Source organism: Pollicipes pollicipes, unplaced genomic scaffold (assembly GCF_011947565.3).
Source record: "Pollicipes pollicipes isolate AB1234 unplaced genomic scaffold, Ppol_2.1 Scaffold_7261;HRSCAF=8764_pilon_pilon_pilon, whole genome shotgun sequence".
NCBI lineage: Eukaryota > Metazoa > Arthropoda > Thecostraca > Pollicipedomorpha > Pollicipedidae > Pollicipes > Pollicipes pollicipes.
The window spans coordinates 14112006-14130341 of record NW_023597054.1 but is presented as its reverse complement, the minus strand read 5'-3'; the positions used below and the strand labels follow the sequence as shown (position 1 = coordinate 14130341).

Sequence of the window (18336 nt, the reverse complement as noted above, 5' to 3'; positions counted from 1 at the left end):
TCGTCAACATGTCTCCCTTCGATCGACTGCGGAAGTCCTTGCAACCTGGAATTTGCAATGTTGCGGGCTCGGTTGACGCGGTTGACTTGAAAAAGCAAGCTGCACTCGTTGGAAACAAATCACAATGAAACGGAACGAATGCTTCGTCACTCCTCCGTAATATGTCATGCGACGCATGAATGCCACTGAAAGTAAGTAGCATTTTAAATGTTCATAAGAGCTCAGCACTTTTGGGCAATTGTAGGACGTTGCTAAAGTTTCGTACATTCCTATGGCAAAACAAGACGTTCAGTTCGGAAGAAATGCACCAATAACGATTTTTCCAACTTAAGTAGAAATTTGAGGGTTTACAATTGAAGGTCAATCGCTTACTTTTGTGGGGCTGAGAGTGTGTCAAGTAGGATGCTTACTTCTGCATCTTTTTTTGCAGTAAGCATCCTTCTTGTCATTGCAGCTATTGATATCACGCATAGGTATTCGTATCAATATTAGCAGTGACAACTCCAAACAATACATTGTGTGCAGAAGAGCGCGAATCACGCAGTCGGCTCCCGAATGGCTCTAATGCCTACAATCACAATGACACACGGAAGCCGGCACTGGCTCCGGATGCATACACATACCATTTGCAACACTGAAAACACAAGGTGCCAGAAAAATGGCGCATTGGTTGTATGATGTACGGCGTTTTACCTGATGCATTTTTCTCGTATGATTTTTTCGGGGAGCCAAGCGGAAAGTCAAAGCCACGAACCACTCGATATTCTTCCAGATCAGGCAGTCTTTGTCAGGGTAGCACTGCGCTCATTAACGAAGGTTCGCATGGAACATTGTGGCCGTCACAAGTTCAAATAGGATCACCAATATTCAGCACCTCGAACAAATGTTTCTAAAACAGGTGTACCAAAATTGTAGTTTATAAGCGTGTCATTCGAAAAGCTGCGGGCGCTTACAATCAGCGCAGGTCACTGACGCTGGACCAAAACGTGATAGGAACGAGCGTCAAGAACAGCTGCTCATTTCGCACCTGACGGACCACTTGTGATGAAAACAATGCGTCGCGATGCAGTGACGAAAATAAGTTTTTTTTTATTCTTAAAATTCGATCGGAACCCTTTGAATGGATGGATTTATGGGATCAGCGCTCACGCTAAGCAGTGCTTGTTGTGTGAGCCCTGACCCCTACCATCCGATCGCGCAATTCCAGGCAACGGCAGAATTTAGTGGCGAGAGCTTAACGTGCCGCATTGCTCGGCACGGTCCGTCCTGCCCTCTGACGTCAACTGACCTTTAGCGCGACCGCTGCTACCAGCCGCAGGCCATACCTGTCAAGGGCAAATAGCGAGCGCCTAAAGCGACCCGAGCCCACCCCGCCACGGGTGGGTGAATCGGGAGGCAGGCGCTCTAACCAACTGAGCCACCGGGACGGACGAATTTTCGTTCAAAAACCATAGAGATAAAGGCTGCCTTATTTTTACCTGGGGGCTGTGGTGCCCTATGCACGAACAAAACCTATAACTTTTTGAAGTTACCAAAAAATATTGCAGTTTTTTAAGTGAAGTTACGTTTTTCAAGGGACACCGCGTGCTGCTACGAAATTTTGGTTATTCTCGAATCAGTTTGTCCAATTATTGACAATCATAACTTTCAGAGGTCACCAACAGGGAGCAATGAGTCACGATCAGACGACATTGCGTGATACGTGGACGCAACGCGTGCATGGCAAGTGGAAATAAGTGTCTAAAAAAGCGAAAGAAGCTTCAGGAGTCGGTTTGTATTCACATATCAGCTCCGGTATACAGTTCCTGTCGGAAGACCCATGTCATTCAGAAGCTCATTCCCCTGGCCATCCGACACTATCTGACCGTGCTATGTGTTCAGGTGTGAGGTGTCGTGACTTCACGCTTTTGGTGACGTCACGACACCAAAAAAGTTTAAGATCACGACGCCAGAGTTTAAGATCATTAGTAACTGGGTAAATCCCGCCGGAAATAACCGCGGTGTCGTCTTCACAATTAATTGAAATATCGAAGAAATCTTATCTTGTTGGGGTTTTACTCAGTATCAATATTAGCTTATTGAAAACCATCCACATGTTGGCTGTTACGGTCTCAGGTCAAGGTCATTTTTTAAGTTGCATGCAGGTGTAGTATAAGAAGGCACACACATAAGGTATGCAAGTGAATGATACGAGCAATGCAATGGACAAAGAGCCCAAACAGACCTATCAATGCACTGCGGGCCGGATCAGATCAGTCGTCAGTGGTTAACATCACATCGTGTATGACGGTCTCAAACGCGCTCAGCGTGGTGGCATCACAGACGTACGGTGACAGGCGGCTTCCAGGCAGCTGCGGCTCGATGCAAAAAAGCCCTCTGTGTGACGGCACTCGGTGTCTGCACAGGTGCAGACTACCCCTATCCAAGGCGCGCGTTTCACTTGTTGAAACAGAGGCGCATGGGACAAAAAGCGCGCGGACCTCGTGAGGCGCACCTGCCTCCTTTAACGCCCTTAACACTTGAATCACTTCGTGGTGCGCCACCATGACCTCAATCCTCGGTCATGCACGGAAATTAAAGTCGGAGTTCTATGATGGTGCGTTTTACAACCGGGATTTACTCCTTGCGGCAAAGCTAACTTGTCTTTTTTAAATTTTGTGTAGCTGATTCCTGGTCGCCCCACCTCACATGCGCAGACAGTATGTGATGTGAGGGAACACGTGCACCTGGATGATAATTTTGAGAAGGTCTGAAGAGAATACCATTGCATTTTTTCACGACGCTCGAGATATGGGCACCCAATACAGACCGGAATCAACTATGACGCCGATAATTTCGATGCTACTTGAGGCATGCAAAGTCGAACCGTTTACTTTAAACTGAAAGTCAGCTGACTATAAACTTCGTTTTGAATCAACGAGCATAAAGACAGTTTTTGATCCGTTCATTTCGAGAGAATGGGCACTGCACCAGTTCTGAAGATCACGCATAGTAAATTCCAGCCTGGTTTTGAGATCGGCGAGACCCGGTCCGTCAGGTGGCGTGCAGTCCACGTACATGGTGTCGTCAGCGTAGGAGATGAGGCAGCCATGAGTCATGTATCCATTGGTAAACAAAATGAACAAAGTTGGACCGGTGCTCCAGCCCTGAGGCACATCACATGACATGGGTAGAGTGAGGCGTCCTTCATGCGCCACCTACCCTCAACCACTCAAATAACTCCTGAACCATCCAACACCGATAGCGCTTTACTAAGACAGCTCGATAAGGGTGACACCGTGGTCAATGCCATCGAATATCTTTGAAAAATCGATCGTCGTTACCGACGATACCAGACCGTCGCACGTTTTGGCGAGCAGGCGTTCGGCTGCGGCGACCACGGCATCTTCGGTTGAATGGCGCAGCCTACAGGCATACTGGGACAGATGCAATAGCGCTGTCGCATTCAGACATCATGTGAGCTGTGTGCAGCTGCCTTTTCTAAGATCTTAGAATGCACACACTGAGTAGAGATATGGGCCTTTTGTTGGGCGATACAGCCGGATCACCTGACTTCGGACCCGGTACAGCTCATGGCGTCTTCCAGCTATCTAGAAAAAGTTTGGTCACGAGAGATAAATTGACGACTTTTAAAGGATGAGCACCGACGACTGACGAAACATTCCTTCACAGCCTGGAGTGGGACCTCATCCAGGCCCACTGCCTGCGATGTACTCATACGCTGAACACATCGCGGCAGCTCTAGTAGCGCCGCAGGTCAGAACAGGAAGGCAGCGACGCAGACGGTGGGCGGTCCTGGGTTCTCGGTGCCAGCGTTCACCGCGCTCCGCAGGCTGGCTGCGATGCGGGCGTCTACGGCAGCGAAGTGGCAGTTGAGCCTGTTGGCCATCATGTCGACCTCTTCGGAACTCAACACAGACGCGGCCTCGGCTGGCTTCGAAGCTACCATGACGAAGCTCTTGAAGATAGGTCGAAAGCCGCGGTGGCCACTGAGCGCCACCTCTCCGCAAAGGAGCTCGCGCCTGGCTACAATGCTCGTCCCCATCCGTAGGAGTTCATTTCAGAAAGACATTTGATAAACAAATTAATGCCCTGAATAAAAACCTTACCCAGTTGCCATCACACTCAGTAATGACGAAATGACAGTGACTAGTACCAACGTTCTCGTCATCATGTGACCCAACGTTACATCAACGTTGCTAGCATTCACGGGTCTCCAAATCGCAGGGTTTCGAATGTCGTATCCTGTTTGGTGCACAGGCACAGCCGGGATGGGGAGGGGTTGCTGACTCATTCTAATATTTTTCTTCACCATAGATAGCTCCTGAAAGACATCGACAGACATTGACATCGGGATGCGTTCTCATTGAACTCCGCCCCCTTCTCCCCGTTAAGAAACTCCTGGCTGCGCTCCCGGTCTGACACATCGATTTTACAAGGCCGAATGTAGCATGGTAGATAGTAATGTTTTGAGTGGAGACCTCTGCGGGACACAACTCCTTTACTTCCTGGCAAATGCCTTTCTTTCAAACTTTCAATGCAAAATGTCGAAAACTCAAGAGATGAAGTCCATTCTTTATTCAAACGCTGTAGCGTCAATGCTCGGTTTGTCCGGAGATGGATGCCGCTACCTTTATTGCTGCATCACTTCCATCCACTCTTAATTAAATTGATTGTACAGCTATCCATATCAACTGAGCTCAATTAAAAAAAGCAGGTCGGAAAGTAAGATCCCGATGATATCAACATTTTCTAGAAGGGTTTTATCTGCAAAAAAATGCTTGTCTGAAACGTGCGGTTGTGATACTGTGCATTTCTCATGCATAAAGATAATGTAGCGCTCTATTTATTATTTTCTAACGCAGTATCAACGTGATATTGACTAAATGGAAAAAACTCACGTAAGACACGGGCCGCAATATAAATAATTAGTGCAGGGTTGTCTATAGTCGGTTTTACGCCTTTTGTAACATCCGTGTCAAAATACATATTTTTTTCAGGGCCATGGGGGCGTCATGTTATGACCGTGTTGTGTAACGTGGGGTTTGTTATGGTTGTTGCGTGGAAATGAACTGCAATGGCACCGACGTAAGGTATCAAGTACAGAAAATGAAGAGTGCTTTGGTTTTGAAGATCGTGATTTGAGCGTGAATGATCTCAAAAGCAACGTTTTTTAAATGGTGTAGGTGTCGGCTGGCGTTGAGGGGGTTGAAGGGGTTTACACTGGTGCATTTAACGCATCGCACTTGGTGGTTACGACATTTATTCAAGCAATTTGGTGTTTGCTGCTTGCATCTCGTAGTATCTGTGAAATACATTACAGCACCTTTTAAACATCTTGCAACTGTGATTACATGGTCATTTGTGTAATGCATTTATAGGGCCTTCTGCTTCCTTGAACTTTTGGGTAAATTTAGCAGCTCATTCCTTATTTAGAGGCGACTGAAGCTTCATCAGCATCTTTATACTTGGTTCAGGGTGTAGTCTTGTAAGACTATGTGGGGGGGGGGGGGTTGAGAAGAGAATGGTGTTGATTTTTATTTGTCTGAAGAAATCACAAGGACATTTTGTTAAATGTAGCACAGTGCTGATAATCCATAATAACTCAAAGTCAAATTGCTCAACAAAAGGTAATGAACAGGTTCTCAAGCTCCAGTCATGCTATACATTGTTGGATTAAGAATAACAGTTGGGTTTTCATCAGCCCAATTCAAAGTGCAACTTGGGGTGCTTTGTTCATAGCAATAATCAGACTTGGAGTCACTCATTCCAGCTCACTGTAGGCAATAGCTCATTTGGATCACCAGGTGAAAATATGGTTGATTTTTATTATGACCTAGTGCCAACTACATGGAGTCAGAACTCACGGTCTAACAAATATATCTGTCCTGCAGATGAAGCTGTGATGTTTCAAAGAAGAGGACAAGCCTAATTCAATTGGATGGATGCATCAGGGGAATCTGAGAGAAAAGTGTTTGATGGCTCAGCCAAAAATACCAGCACTTCATTCTTTGGACTGCCCCTTGCAGCAATTTTCTGCATTGCAATCATACTGTATGGATTGGCAGTGATCATATGTAAGTGAAACCCCTGTGGTTTACCCACTCCATCTGTTTTGGACTGATTTCATGCTGGAGGTTCTTTCTTCAAAGCATGCAGTTATGACTGATCATACAACTTATTGGAGCATAAATGCAGCTTGGTGTTGCCACTTGGTCCTTTTGCAACCTGATCTATACTAGCAACAAGACTGATGTGTCCCATCTCAGATTAGTCAATATGTTTGCTCAATCAATATTCTTACATTTACCATAGCTTTAAGATATGTATTTGAGCCTGGTGTTCAGTGGTTTAGCCAGGACTTGCTTCCAAAATGGGCAATTCAGTCCAAGGGGGTCTTTTAGTCAAGACAGCAGTGTTTTGTTGTTATAGGGATGCTGTTGCTATATTTCTGGGTTCGGAGGACTTTGCTAGCTCAAGGCCCTATTTGGATACGTGGTCCATGAGGTCCATCAGCTTGATATTTTAGGAGCTCAAAATGCACCTGATAATCTAAAAGTGTGAGATCTTTTTGACCTCAGGAGACCCTGTCATCATCAGGGGAGGGAGGCATGGCCCCAAAAACTCCAACCTTAGCTGTGTCATTGCTTGTGTTCAACAGTTTTTATATTGGTTGTGTCAACCAAGCCCATCAATACCATCATTTTCACCTATGAAAATGTGCTTAAGGACTTAATTTTGTTGGCACATCCCCTTTTGCAACACAAATTACTTGTGTCTGGTGCATCATTTGCATATATACAGATCCTAGTATCACGATACATTGCAATTCAAAAATAATGCCTTCATTTTCTTGCCAGGTATGTTTATGCGGCAAGTCATCTTAAATCGGCGACCATTGGATACCTTGGAATCTCTTCACTGCTGTGATTGCCTCATGCTGTGGCCAAGACCAACAACAGTTCTTAAGTTTCCCTGCAGCCAAGCATCAAAAACTGATCACCTGGCTTGGAGATTGCATTTGGAGGTAAGCAAGTTATTGTTGTGGTCCTGTGATGATGCAAATGCTATGTTTGGTTTGGCTATGCTAAGCTCAACAATTTTAAGTGGAAGCTTCCTTTTTGAAGGTTTGTGCTCTGCTTTCAAATTCATGAACTTGGCAATAATTCAGCTAAACTCCACTCACATTGAGCCTGGTATGTTTATGGTAGGTGTGAGCTGGAAAAGGCTGAGTCAGGCTGATTATTTGGGTTTAATGGTGCCACATTGACCACATTGGTGATATGGTGCACTAAATGCATTATGTCGACTGTAATGTGACCCAAAGATTTGTTATCACGTGAAGATTTTGTGACACCCATTTGCATGCTACCTTTTTGCCACATTGACTGAAATTAGTGATCATTGATGAGTTTTCAAACTGGTTGGGTTACCTTAAGGTCACTTTTGTTAATGATTTGCACAGCCTATGTAGCAATTGCATGATGATGTGTCAGAATGCTGCCACCCTGACTTGTCTGTGGCCTGGCAGTCGCTGTGGGCGCGCCTGCCGTCGGTCGGCTGCCGGCGGCCGGACGCGGCACGGGCGCGCTGCTGCTGCCCCCTGCGGGCCGCCTGTCCCAGCAGCGTGCGCTGCTGCGGCCTGGAGATCCGCCGCACCGCCGACACCGCCAAGCCGTGCATGGTGGACGCGTCCGTGTCGAGCGGCGACGTGCTGGACCGTGCCCAGCTGCGCTCGCCGACGCTCGACACGGCGCTGTCGGTGGCCGGCTCGGCGGCGGCCGCCCGACTCGACTCGCCGGCCGACCGCTGCGCCGGCTATGGGCCGCTGCCGCCGGCGGCGGCGGCTGCGCGCTGCCACGAGGTCAGCTCGCTTAGCGCCTGAGACGGCCGCCGACGCTGGTCTCAGATGAATGCTGCCGGCGTCTCGAGCAGACTTCAGCAGCTGCTGCAGCAGACTTCAGCAGCCGGGTATGGTTGGTCTCGGAAAGGTTTTCCTCGCCTGTTGCGTGAAGTGTTACCTCATGGCTTGAGCGGTCTGGATTGAGGGACGAGTGATGATCTCAAAAGATCTTGGTAGATGTCGGTAGTGATCTCCGTCAGCGGCTCAGGGGTTCGGTCGAGATTGGCCATATGCCAGGAATGCCTGCACTGTCCGTTCCGCCGAGTTTTCGACATTTGACGCGACCAGCCGTCCATGTGTAGTACAAAACTGGAAACCTGCTTCCGTCCCGGACGTCGGCGCGACCCCATTGGTGGATTCGCGCCGCATCGTTCCACGCTAGCCCGTCATAGATGCCGTGGTGTTGGAGGGATGACGTGGCAAGATGCACTCAATGTGATCTGTTGACCTGATGTTGTCAGGCATTGCTGCATGCATGTTGTATGTTGCCACCTTTGTGCTGGTTTGTGTTCCCCGTTGATAGATCTCAAGCGTCAGGTGTTACCACGAGGTCCTGTTGAATTGTCAAGTTGTACTGTGGCTGAGCTAAGCGCAGGCTAGACACGCCATTCGCTCACAGACACATATGCAGGTGTAATGCCGTCACTGTTTCACGTTATTTGTGTCAAGGGGTGAAAGGCTGTGCGTCAGCAATTTGCAATGGGCATTAGACATACGAGCTTATCACGCCAAATGTTCCAGGACAAACCCTTTTCGTGGCGCTACATCTGCCTGTTAGCTGCTTCCAATGAATGATATGCAATGCAAGTGTTGCAATATGTGTATTTTAAATGCATTTTGAATGGTAAAATCTTCAGTGTCATAAATACATGTCACAACGCATTTTTGTGATAACTGATTGCGTCATAAGAGCGGAGAACACTGGCCAGGCCCGTTTTTGACTGCAGAGCGGCCAACTGAAGCTACCAGCGTGCTACTGGCAACACGATCAAAGGCGTCGGCCCGGCTGGCCTCGCAGTCGCAGCTGGCAACGGCAATCAATAGTTTTGGGGCGAGTCCTTGAGCCTTCACGGCACATTGCGCATTCCACCGCTTCCCCTGGACCGAATACATGCCGCAGACGGCTTTTAACCTTGAGGGCAGATTCTGACGGGGAGGTGGGCTGGATGGCAAGCCGTGTTTATGTCATCCCGAATCCCGGCATTGTCCGCTATGCCCGAAATACATTTAGTTGAGTTTTTTCATTATCGATGATAGCAGAGCGTGCACTTTTTTGTCATCCCCGACGGCCGCCGGTGGTTGGTAGTTTTGATGACCCGGTCTGCGGGGCCACTCATCCCACCATGAGGGAGTAACCGGCGCCGCCACACGCTCAGCTCCCTCGGCCTCCTTAGCGCCTGAGACGGCAGTCTCAGGCGCTCAACTCCCTCGGTTCCCCCAGCGCCCGAGGCGGCGATCTCAGGCGCTCAGTTCCCTCAGCTCCCTTGACGCCTGAGGCGGTGGCATTGGGCGCTCATTTCCCTAAGCGCCCGAGGCGGCGGTCCCAGGCGCTCAGTTCCCTCAGCTCACTTGGCGCCTGAGGCGGTGGCATTGGGCGCTCAGTTCCCTCAGCGCCGGAGCCGGCGGTCTCAGGCGCTCAGTTCCCTCAGCCCCCTCGGCGCCTGAGGCGGCGGTCTCAGGCGCTCAGTTCCCTCAGCTCCCTCAGCGCCTGGGGCGGCGGTCTCAGGCGGCCGCGGCCGACGTCTGGAGACGGCTGCACACGCTGGCCAGCTGATGGTCCGTCTCGGAAGATCTCCCAGACTGCGACAGGGGATATGTTCCCTTGTCCGCGGTCGGGAGTGAGGATGACCGGCGGCGTCGAGAGCTCCTGGCCGATGTCGGTAGCGATCGCAGCCGGCGCCGTGAAGTGCGGGTGAGACTGGCTGGATGCCAGGAATACGTGATCTGCCCGTCCTGGCGAGTTCGAGAGTCGACATGACCAGCCCTTCATAGACAGTGAAAGGCTGCAGAGCTGCCTGTCTGCGTCCAAGGCGCCGGTGCATTGTTGTTAGTCAACTCATGGCGCACCTCTCCTCAATCAGTCAGACGTAATTGACTCGTTGAACGGTTCATGCGGGGAGTTCGACCAGGGTGTCGAGGTCTAAGACAACGCCCAATAAATCTGAACCAATTTAAATAATGGCGCAGCGACAAGTGATGCAACACTGACGAGTCAGTTTCTGCTGCTGCATCACGGGTCGCACGGCATGAGGCCGTCACCCCAGCCGTCCGCCCGCGCTCCATTCATGCCGCCCCCCCCCCCCCCCCCATCACGTCCAGCAGCCGCGCAGCATGCGTCAGCACGCGGACACATGAACATATCCCCACTGGGTATATGACTGTATTGTGACATAACACAGCGTCTCATGGTATGGCTGATAGCCGTGGGCTATTTCACCAGATAACACAAGAGCAATGTGATATAGAAGAAATGCTCGATGAGACGAATGTTACCAACCGCTTCAAACCCCCTTGAGTCGCCCATTATTGCTGGAAGACCCCGACAAAGATTGTCAATGATACGGGTACAGTGGGCGCATAAATACCACAGGATCTGGTTTCACATAGGTGCGGATTATCGACTAGTACCAGATATGCCGCAGGACTCGCACTCCCTCGTCATTGACAACCACGCGACAAGCGCGACATGTCTGGGAGTACGTGCGCTCCAGCGGAACGGTGTCGTGCCCGCCAGCGAGCGTGTCTATCCGCTGTGACTTGGGACATGCGTTATGCACGGATCGGCCACTTACGCGCCACGAGTTTGTCTTGGCTCGTGCAGAGCCAAGAATGGCCTAATGGATAGCCGCAAACCACTGCCAGTGGGAGACTTTCGACAGCGTGGTCAATGGCCTAAATGTGGTACATATAACAAACCATGCAGAGAAGACAGACAGGAGTGAGCAGCGCACGAACGTCGAGTTAGACGCGACGTAACCAGACAGGATGTACGCACCCGTATCAACTTAGTCGCTACAAGTCCCATCCAATTTGATGGCATTTGCGACCGACGACCGATTGTCATTCGATATCATATGTACATAAATATAATAGATACATGTTGGTACATGGATGTAAAAGACACCGCCGGCGAAGAAACATCACATTACATCCGTTGGCAAACATCGCTGCCCTCGTGACAGTTAGCAACGGTGAGAATATTACGGAGAGCAAAGCTGAGAATGGTTCGTAGAACACAGTTGGGAAAAGTACGGAGAACACAGCTGACAATAATATGGAGAACACAGAATAGTACGGAGAACACAGCTGGTGTACGGCGAACACAGCGGAGAACAGTACGGAGAACACAGCTGGTGTAAGGCGAACACAGCTGAGAAAAGTACGGATAACGCAGCTGATAACAGTATGGAAAGCACAACTGATAATAGTACGGATAGCACAACTGAGAATAGCACGGAGAGCACAGTTGAGAATAGTACGCAGAAAACAGCTGATAATAGTACGGCGAACACAGCTGAGAACAGTACGGAGAACATAGCTGATAATAGTACGGAGAACAGCGACACTGACTGCCATAGCCACCGACTCAGGAGGGGCCCACGCAGGCTGATGGGGACAGCCGCCGGCAATGAAGCCGGCCAAACGTGCACTAGCCCGTGGTGCGACCTCGTGGAAAACGGCCCGATATGGCTGATTAAAGCGAGATTAGGTGGAGCGGGTACAAGCAGCATGCCGCAAAGATTTCATCCGGATAGTTCGGATACAATCGGTTGGCGGGGCCCATGCTCCATTCATCTGCTTTGGGCAATGTGTCCCACTACTGGAGCAAAAGACGATTTCAAGGTTTGGCGATAGGGCTTAACATGTAAAGACACCTCAAACCAGTGCCTAAAAATGATGGAACTGCCAATGACAGAAGGGCAGATCATGGGCATCGGCACATTATCGATTGGAAAATGTTCACTTACGCAAACAGAGGACTGGACGCGCTAGTCCGCAAGCACCGTGCGGTTCTCACCACGAATCCATCACAGCTTGTCTGTTGGTGCCGTTCATTCCTAAAGAGCGAAGAGCTGACATCCCGCTGCATATACTACACAAGTGCACATTCGTACTATCACACTGGTCAGGCATCGTACGGGGCCAGGAGGCCCGTCGCATCTTATGAAATTCGTCCTCACGGATCCAACGGCAAGGCTCAGCCAAAAATACTCATCCGTGAAAGACATCCAACACAGTGTCCCAGGACCCCAATCCACAGGCGCGCGCTCCCCGCTGACACGCCGTTCGTCTGGCGCCGCCATATCTCGTGCCGGACGGTCACCAGATGGCGCGTTAGATCCGGCCGGTGTCCCGGTGGCGCGCTACGTCACGGTGGCGCCGCCGCTGGGGTGGCGCTGCTGCAGGTTTTCGTGGCCGTTCTCCATCAGCAGCACCTGCTCGTCGTCGTCCAGCTTGTCCTGGTATGGGCAGTAGCGACCGCGAGCCGGCGAGCGCGCCAGGCCCGGCCGGCGCCGCATCAGGAAGTTGTCCGTGATCCAGAACATGAGCGCCTGCAGCGGAGGCAACGGCTGATGACCGGCCCGCCGCGACACAGAAAGCCAGTCATTTCCACAATGGTCGAAAAACTTGATCGCGACAACCTTAAACTCATATCATATTGACAAACAGCTTGTACCATCGTTCTCTAATCTTCGGTTTCGGTTCCGTCGTTAGTCCCTGAAAATTAATCATCATTCGAACTTGCCCTATGTAACCGCGGGTGTTGTTAAGGCGGGTTCACCGAAATTGTCTCCAAAGTACTGCTTCACGAACTACGAGATTCGTAAGCCAGTGCTCACCAGGTTCACCGCCGTGATCACGTCACCGATTGGGCCATGCGGGTCTCGGGTGTGCTTTTCAGTTTCATTGTGCGCTCCGCCACCCGGCCTGCCTCCATGCGAATGTACTCACGTTGACGAAGAACGGGATGACGAGCACGACAATGGCGAGCTCCAAGCGCGGGTTGGTGATGGGAGACAGGATGATCTGGCTGACGCGGTCCCAGATGTCCAGCTGGATCAGCGCCGACACCACTAGCTTCTCCAGGATCATGATGAACACGTACACCACCGACTGCACCAGCCAGGACTGCGCCACCGGCGGATTACCTGAAGCACGTACACCACCGGTCACGATGATGACGTGTACTGTACGTGCACAGGTCTGTACTCGCGCTGCATAGTCGCGACTGCGCCGCCGCACAGTCGGGCTGCCTGTAAAGTGCGAGTCACCGGTTTGCTGCACAGTCGGACCCTGCGACACCGGCGGCCAGCCTGGCCCGCGCACAGAGTACACCATCGGTAACACCCACGGCCAGAACTGCTTCGCTGGCGGGCTGTCTAGCGCTGGGCGGCTGACCGGCGAGGCCGGTCTGTTATTTCTTCCCGTTTCGCTTATTGACGTGTGTGGCTCTTTAACGCATTCGTATGTCCAGCTAGAGTTGATGAAATAAGTGCGTCGATCCTAAAAGTGGACACGGGGTTTTGGTCGGGAATTTTCGACCACAGACCACACAGAACACAGGATTCACTGAAAATGCTGAGGAATCTTTAGGATCCTCGATCGGTCTGGAATGGGCGCAAAAGAAACCATAATTCCATCCGTCCAGATGAACTTTACAAGTTTCAGGATGTATGTCCTACATTGTAGCAGATTTTCCAGAGATCATTTTGGTAGCTTTAGGATCGACTTTGATGCCAAATAAAGCGAAGCTTACATTTGGCATTCGTATTCCAAATAGTCTCGATATATATATATATATATATATATATATATATATATATCAATAAGTATCCAACTGGTTGTCCAAATCTAAATGGCTAATCAGGCTGTCTAAATCTAGAAGACTAAGTCATATTTCTGCCACATCAAGCTCTCAAAACCCTTTTACAGCAGCCACCTGAACACGCGGTTGATTTTTTAAAGCGAACTTCGCAATGCTAGGTTTCGAGGGCTGTAGCAGATAGCACGATCACTTATCGATTTGTGGCACCCCTGCAAAGGTCCAAACAGGGGCAAGGCGTCACATTCAAAGGTTTAAAGGAGCTTTTGGAATCCTCCAAAGTCAAAATATCCCCGGACTCGTGTTGAACACGTTAGCAAATCAACTGGGATCGGAGATGAGTGAAACTTTTGCCAAAGCAACTAGCGGGCTAGAACATACTTTGACTAGTAGCTTAAAGAGAACCCATCCGATTTTGCGAGGTGTGCTTCCAAAATCTAAGACGTCCTTAACCTTGGAACTAATTTTGTGGGATCCATCATGCATTTTTCAACTTCGCCAAAATGTCCGGTGAAAACTAGGATCCGTCTTTTTAGGTCCACTCACAAATCCGCCGACGTAACAATGACGACTAATAATCACTAGAATAGAGAAGCTTGTACAATCTTCTTAAGTGATCTTGGAAACTTGCTGACTCAAGGACCTCTGAAAATCCTGTCCGGCAGATTTCGACCAGCCATCCACGACGTGCTATCGAAATAAAATAAATCCCTAAGTGGCATCGCCATTCTTTCTTACATAGACACTCACCGTATTCGCCGAAGTTGATGCTGGGCCAATCCTTCTGAACAGCTAAATGCTGGCATATTCTCACGCATATGAAAATTATGACTAAGCCGACCGTGGAGTCCAGCAGGAAGTTAATGATGTACCTAAAACAACGTCACAATATAAAAATGACAATCCAGACCCCCCTCCACGGCTGTGTACATCAGATCTACCGAGCCCACATCCATTTGGGTCGCATTAGCCACTTGAAGGCTTTAAGGGAGCCCAATTTGTGTGCACATAGAGATTCATCATGTCATACTCCTCAGACCAAACAGGTCTCCCTGTTTCTGCAGTGCACTGCAATGAGGGAAGCTGATTTGTAATAAATAATATGTGATGGAAGAATAAATAATTCTTAGCTAATATATCTTAGGAAGAATAAAAAATAAATAACGTCTTAGCCAGGGCGTTACCATGTGCACGGGTCCCCCGTGTATGTGGTGGCCAAGTAGACGTTGGCAAAGTGGACGACCATGGCGCCGACACCCTGCTTGGATGTGTCGTAGAACCAGATGAGCCATGAGCGCCGCTCGTGTTCCGGCTCGCAGAACCGCTTGACTGAAACGCGTGCCACGTGCCGGGTGACTACCCTGAAGAGTGGCAGATCACGCCTCCATGCACCAAAACAACTGAAGTATCGGGCGACGCCATCCGGACACACCACCATCCGGACGCACCATCGTCCAGACACACTATCGTCCGGACACACCATCGCCCGAACACACCATCGTCTGGACACACGATCGTCCGGACACATTGTCACCCGGACACACCATCATCCGGACAAAACATCGTCCTGACACACCATCATCCAGACACACCATCGCCCGGTCACACCATCATCTGGACACAAGATCGTCTGGACACACGATCGTGTGGACACACCATCGTCCGGACACATCATCGTCCGGACACACCATCGTCCGGACACATCATAGTCCAGACACTCACAGTCAGCTGCACTGTTTTACCAAAGCAGCACTATCTTATAGTGAGGCTTCCATTCCAGTGCTTGGCTGATATCACTGCTTGAATGAGCATTGTTCAAACATTTGAGAATGATACTGACAATACATATGTGATTGCAATCTACCATATTATATTCTTTGATAGTGGAAAGTTATAAGTGTCTAGCCCCTTGAATGTCATGCTGTCACCATTATCTGGTCATCCACATTTTATCATTTTAGTTTGATCTATATTAAACAAATGGGGATACACACAACTTGCACATGTTCAAAGTATCACAGTAAGTGTTCAAAGATGGATGCAAAATGTGGTAAGGGTGAATACATGAACAAGACATGTTGGATCATAATCAATGCAATGATTATAACCCATGAACATACAATGACACATACTTACTTATGAGAGAAGCAAATGCCAGCCCAGCAAGCAAGAATTGAATAAACCACCCAAATCCATCTGTTAGTGCATTTTGAGCACAGTGAGATGTGACATTGCCTGCTATTGCCATTTCAAAAGGCATGATGCTCAATATTTGGCTTCAATACTGCACACTGAGCTGTGCCTACCCATGTAGCACCATCTGTCAATAAAAAAGTGCAGTTAGAATTTGAAACAGAAGATATACCTCTAAACACTCTACAATAACCCTATGGCCATGACACCCAAACTTCACCCCACTTGGCACTGACCCAAAAAACACAAACACCAGAAAACATATTCAGGCACGAATCCAAGAAATAAGAGCACCGTACACTGGTTTCTGAACAGGTGGGGGCTGGTGATAATCTTTGTGACAGACAGCTGTTTGTGTGAGCGAGCTTGTTGTGCCAGCAGGCTCCTTGTGATAGGGGCTCTTTGTAACAGGGACCCCTTGTGACAGGAGGCTCCTTGTGACAGGAGGCTCCTTGTGACAGGAGGCTCCTTGTGACAAGAGGCTCCTTATGACAAGAGGCCCCTCATGACAGAGGACTCCTTGTGACATAGGGCTCCTTGTCATATAGGGACCCTTGTGACAGGGAGCTCCTTGTGACAAGGAACTCATCACAGGGGACTATGCTTGGAATGGGATGTGTGTTATACCGCAATAAGCAACACAACTGCCTCTTCCTCATCTTAGAGGATGACCTATGGAAATACAGGGCCCCATTTTGTTTGATGTGTGACACTCAGACTTGGCATGGCCTTGGTAAGGTAAGTTAGTGATGTGGTATGGTGTGGTCCCTAGCGAACCTGTGCGCTGAAACTGATGGAAAAATAGTATCTATTCACTGAACCTCATGCTAGACTATGGATGCATAATACTTTAAGAGGCATTTTTTCAGACATTTCCTTTGAAACCATAGGATTCCTCTCACTACAGGTTTATGCATGCTCAAATTAGTGAAGGCTATGGCCCAGGCTCTAAGAAGTCAGATTTAAAGCATGCAAGTGCTAAAACTGTTGCAGGAATAGTGCTCCTGCATCAGACATGTTCACAATAGCAAGTACTTTTTGCAGTCTTCCAACCACATGCCTTGTATGGTATAGCTGATGCCCCTTTCAGTTTGAGCATATCTTGTCTGACACAAATGCAGCTGAGAATGGGTCAAAGGACCCAGATATCAGCCAGTAGATTAACAGCACCATGGAGCAGGTGGCTTTTCAGATGAGCAGCTAGCCAAGGTTTCCAAACAGTAGCAAACACTGAGCATTCCAGTGGGTGATTTAGTAGGTTTCTTTGGCTATGCTGTCCACTGTTTAAGCAGTCTTCCAGGGCATGTTATCTCCAATGTCTATGGGCATATGGCAAGCATGAGGATTATGATATTGCATGCATCACCACAGTCTCATACAAGTGGTGTTACACTGAGATAAAACAAGTCACATAGGACTCAATAAAGCTGATACTCACTGATCTGTTTTACTCTTTTTCAATTCATGTGATAGAACTCCATTTGGAAAACCATCCTACCACATGTCCAGTGAATCCAGACTACATGACTAAAATAGTTGGCGGTATGTCACAAGCACATCATGAACACAAATAATGCACAACCAAAGTGGCATATTTTACCATGCACGACAGAATACCTACAAATAGATGCGCACAGGCGCACCAAGAATGCAGACGCATCGTCTGCTGCATAGAGAGCAATACCCTTGTTCATCCCGAAATTAACTTTCGTACAAGCTAACTACTCCCCGTGGTCTGCATGCAGCACAAACTGACGAACTTCAATACGACGGATCACGCACGAATCAACGGCAAAACACACTGTTATCTTCTTCACGTCAGCCTCATCCAATCTGGTAAGCCTGGTGAGTCGCGAACGACCACGCATCGAGCATATCCTTGCATTTGCGTACGCCCAAAGCTCCGCATACAGCTATTGACGCACATGTTGCAAATGTTTCGCCTTACAACTTATCTGAGCGTCAAGCATATCCAGCTGATGTAAGAATTGAATAGGATCATTTTTTGCTCATTTAAAGGCACAGAAAGGCATGTAAAAATAAACGCTACTCTTTAAAAAAAAATTACATAGTTTTTTATCTTTTTATTTTATGTCATAACCACAAAACTTAGAAAAAGAAGGATGACGTCATATATATGTCCATATCCCAAAGTGGTGTCTGCAACTGCAACCTTGACCAATTTTACAATCACGAGAGCGTAGTAAATAGTGATGAAGGCAGCTTTCCAGCTTTATCCGTATAAGTCGGTACTTGTTTAGTAGTTTATCAAATTCTTCCGTGCAAAATAGTTGTTATAGCTTTTGGATATGAACCGAGAAAATATAATAGATCTAAAGGAACATGCTGGAGAATTATGAACGTAATACTTTGATTTCATCACTGTATTTGTTTCCAAGTATAGAAAACAAGAGAC

General features: G+C 48.7%; 1 protein-coding gene and 1 long non-coding RNA gene across 11 annotated transcripts; one reads left to right on the top strand and one right to left on the bottom strand.

The window, feature by feature from the left end:
- The first annotated feature begins 4965 nt into the window (after window positions 1-4965).
- On the top strand, window positions 4966-7621 carry LOC119112905 (uncharacterized). Of its 2 annotated transcripts, none has more exons than XR_005095799.1 (4): window positions 4966-5093; window positions 5895-6077; window positions 6861-7027; window positions 7532-7621. It is a non-coding gene; the product is annotated as an uncharacterized LOC119112905 (long non-coding RNA). The 2 variants fall into 2 exon arrangements; XR_005095800.1 differs by lacking the exon at window positions 4966-5093 and adding an exon at window positions 5533-5630.
- A 2653-nt stretch (window positions 7622-10274) lies between these two features.
- On the bottom strand, window positions 10275-17804 carry LOC119112162 (store-operated calcium entry regulator STIMATE). Of its 9 annotated transcripts, none has more exons than XM_037236219.1 (7): window positions 17627-17796; window positions 16956-17239; window positions 15864-16047; window positions 14912-15056; window positions 14478-14599; window positions 12857-13053; window positions 10275-12456 (listed from the first exon to the last, which is right to left on the bottom strand). In XM_037236219.1, exons 3-7 carry the CDS (start codon window positions 15985-15987, stop codon window positions 12268-12270), a joined length of 777 nt encoding a protein of 258 aa, XP_037092114.1. In that variant the 5' UTR covers window positions 15988-16047; window positions 16956-17239; window positions 17627-17796; the 3' UTR covers window positions 10275-12267. The 9 variants fall into 9 exon arrangements, with proteins under 9 accessions (XP_037092114.1, XP_037092117.1, XP_037092112.1 ...); XM_037236222.1 differs by having other exon boundaries at window positions 17681-17796; XM_037236217.1 differs by lacking the exon at window positions 16956-17239 and having other exon boundaries at window positions 17723-17804.
- Between the last annotated feature and the right edge of the window lie 532 nt (window positions 17805-18336).